This window comes from Lactuca serriola, chromosome 4 (assembly GCF_051521515.1).
Source record: "Lactuca serriola cultivar US96UC23 chromosome 4, Lser_US96UC23_V15, whole genome shotgun sequence".
NCBI lineage: Eukaryota > Viridiplantae > Streptophyta > Magnoliopsida > Asterales > Asteraceae > Lactuca > Lactuca serriola.
Window position 1 is genome coordinate 267,337,591 of NC_136411.1, and position 801 is coordinate 267,338,391.

At 41.1% G+C, this 801-nt stretch overlaps 1 protein-coding gene across 1 annotated transcript; it reads left to right on the top strand.

Moving 5' to 3' along the window:
* LOC145099337 (ethylene-responsive transcription factor ERF019-like) lies at positions 1-420 on the top strand. Its single transcript, XM_079036921.1, has one exon. It carries the CDS (start codon positions 1-3, stop codon positions 418-420), a length of 420 nt encoding a protein of 139 aa, XP_078893047.1.
* The last annotated feature ends 381 nt before the right edge of the window (positions 421-801 follow it).

Sequence of the window (801 nt, forward strand, 5' to 3'; positions counted from 1 at the left end):
ATGAGTAGCAGCTCAGATGATGTAAGCAGCAGCAATTGTTCAAGCAGATCAGCCGAGAAGAGATACAAAGGCATCAGGTGCCGGAGATGGGGCAAATGGGTATCGGAGATTCGAGTTCCGGGAACCCAAGAACGGCTATGGCTAGGTACGTACACTACTCCAGAGGGTGCAGCGGTGGCTCATGACGTTGCTTCTTATTGTTTGAAAGGAGCCACATCTTTGCACAAACTTAACTTCCCGTCTATGTTACCACCCACGGCGAGGACAGATCTGTCTCCGAGGTCCGTCCAGAAAGCTGCGTCGGATGCTGGCATGGCCATGGACGCACAGTTGATTTCTTCCAGAGAAATGGCGCCCAGGAATGGCGGTTTTAACCAGGAAGGTCAGGCGTTGAGTATCTCAGTGGATGATTATCTTTGAATCTGGAGGAATATTTTTGCACATTTGAAGTTTGCATTGCCGAACACAGTGTGTTAATTAGTTGGTATTCCATGTATCAGATATGATTAATAAATCAATCAATGGTAATTCTGCTAGGAATGAAGCTCATATATATATTAAAAAGGATTATATGTATAGCTGTTTATATATATGAACCCCAGAAGATCAAACAAGGTGTTTTATACATGCCAATGCATCTTCCATAATGACATCATAAACGTTTTTAGATGCTACAAAAAAGGTTGTTGGTTTGTGGTAATTAAATAGCTTGATGCCGTTTAAAATTGTTGCAATTTACCATACATAATATAATAACCAAATGTGTATTTGAAAGCGTCCTAAAATAAGATAGATTACTTG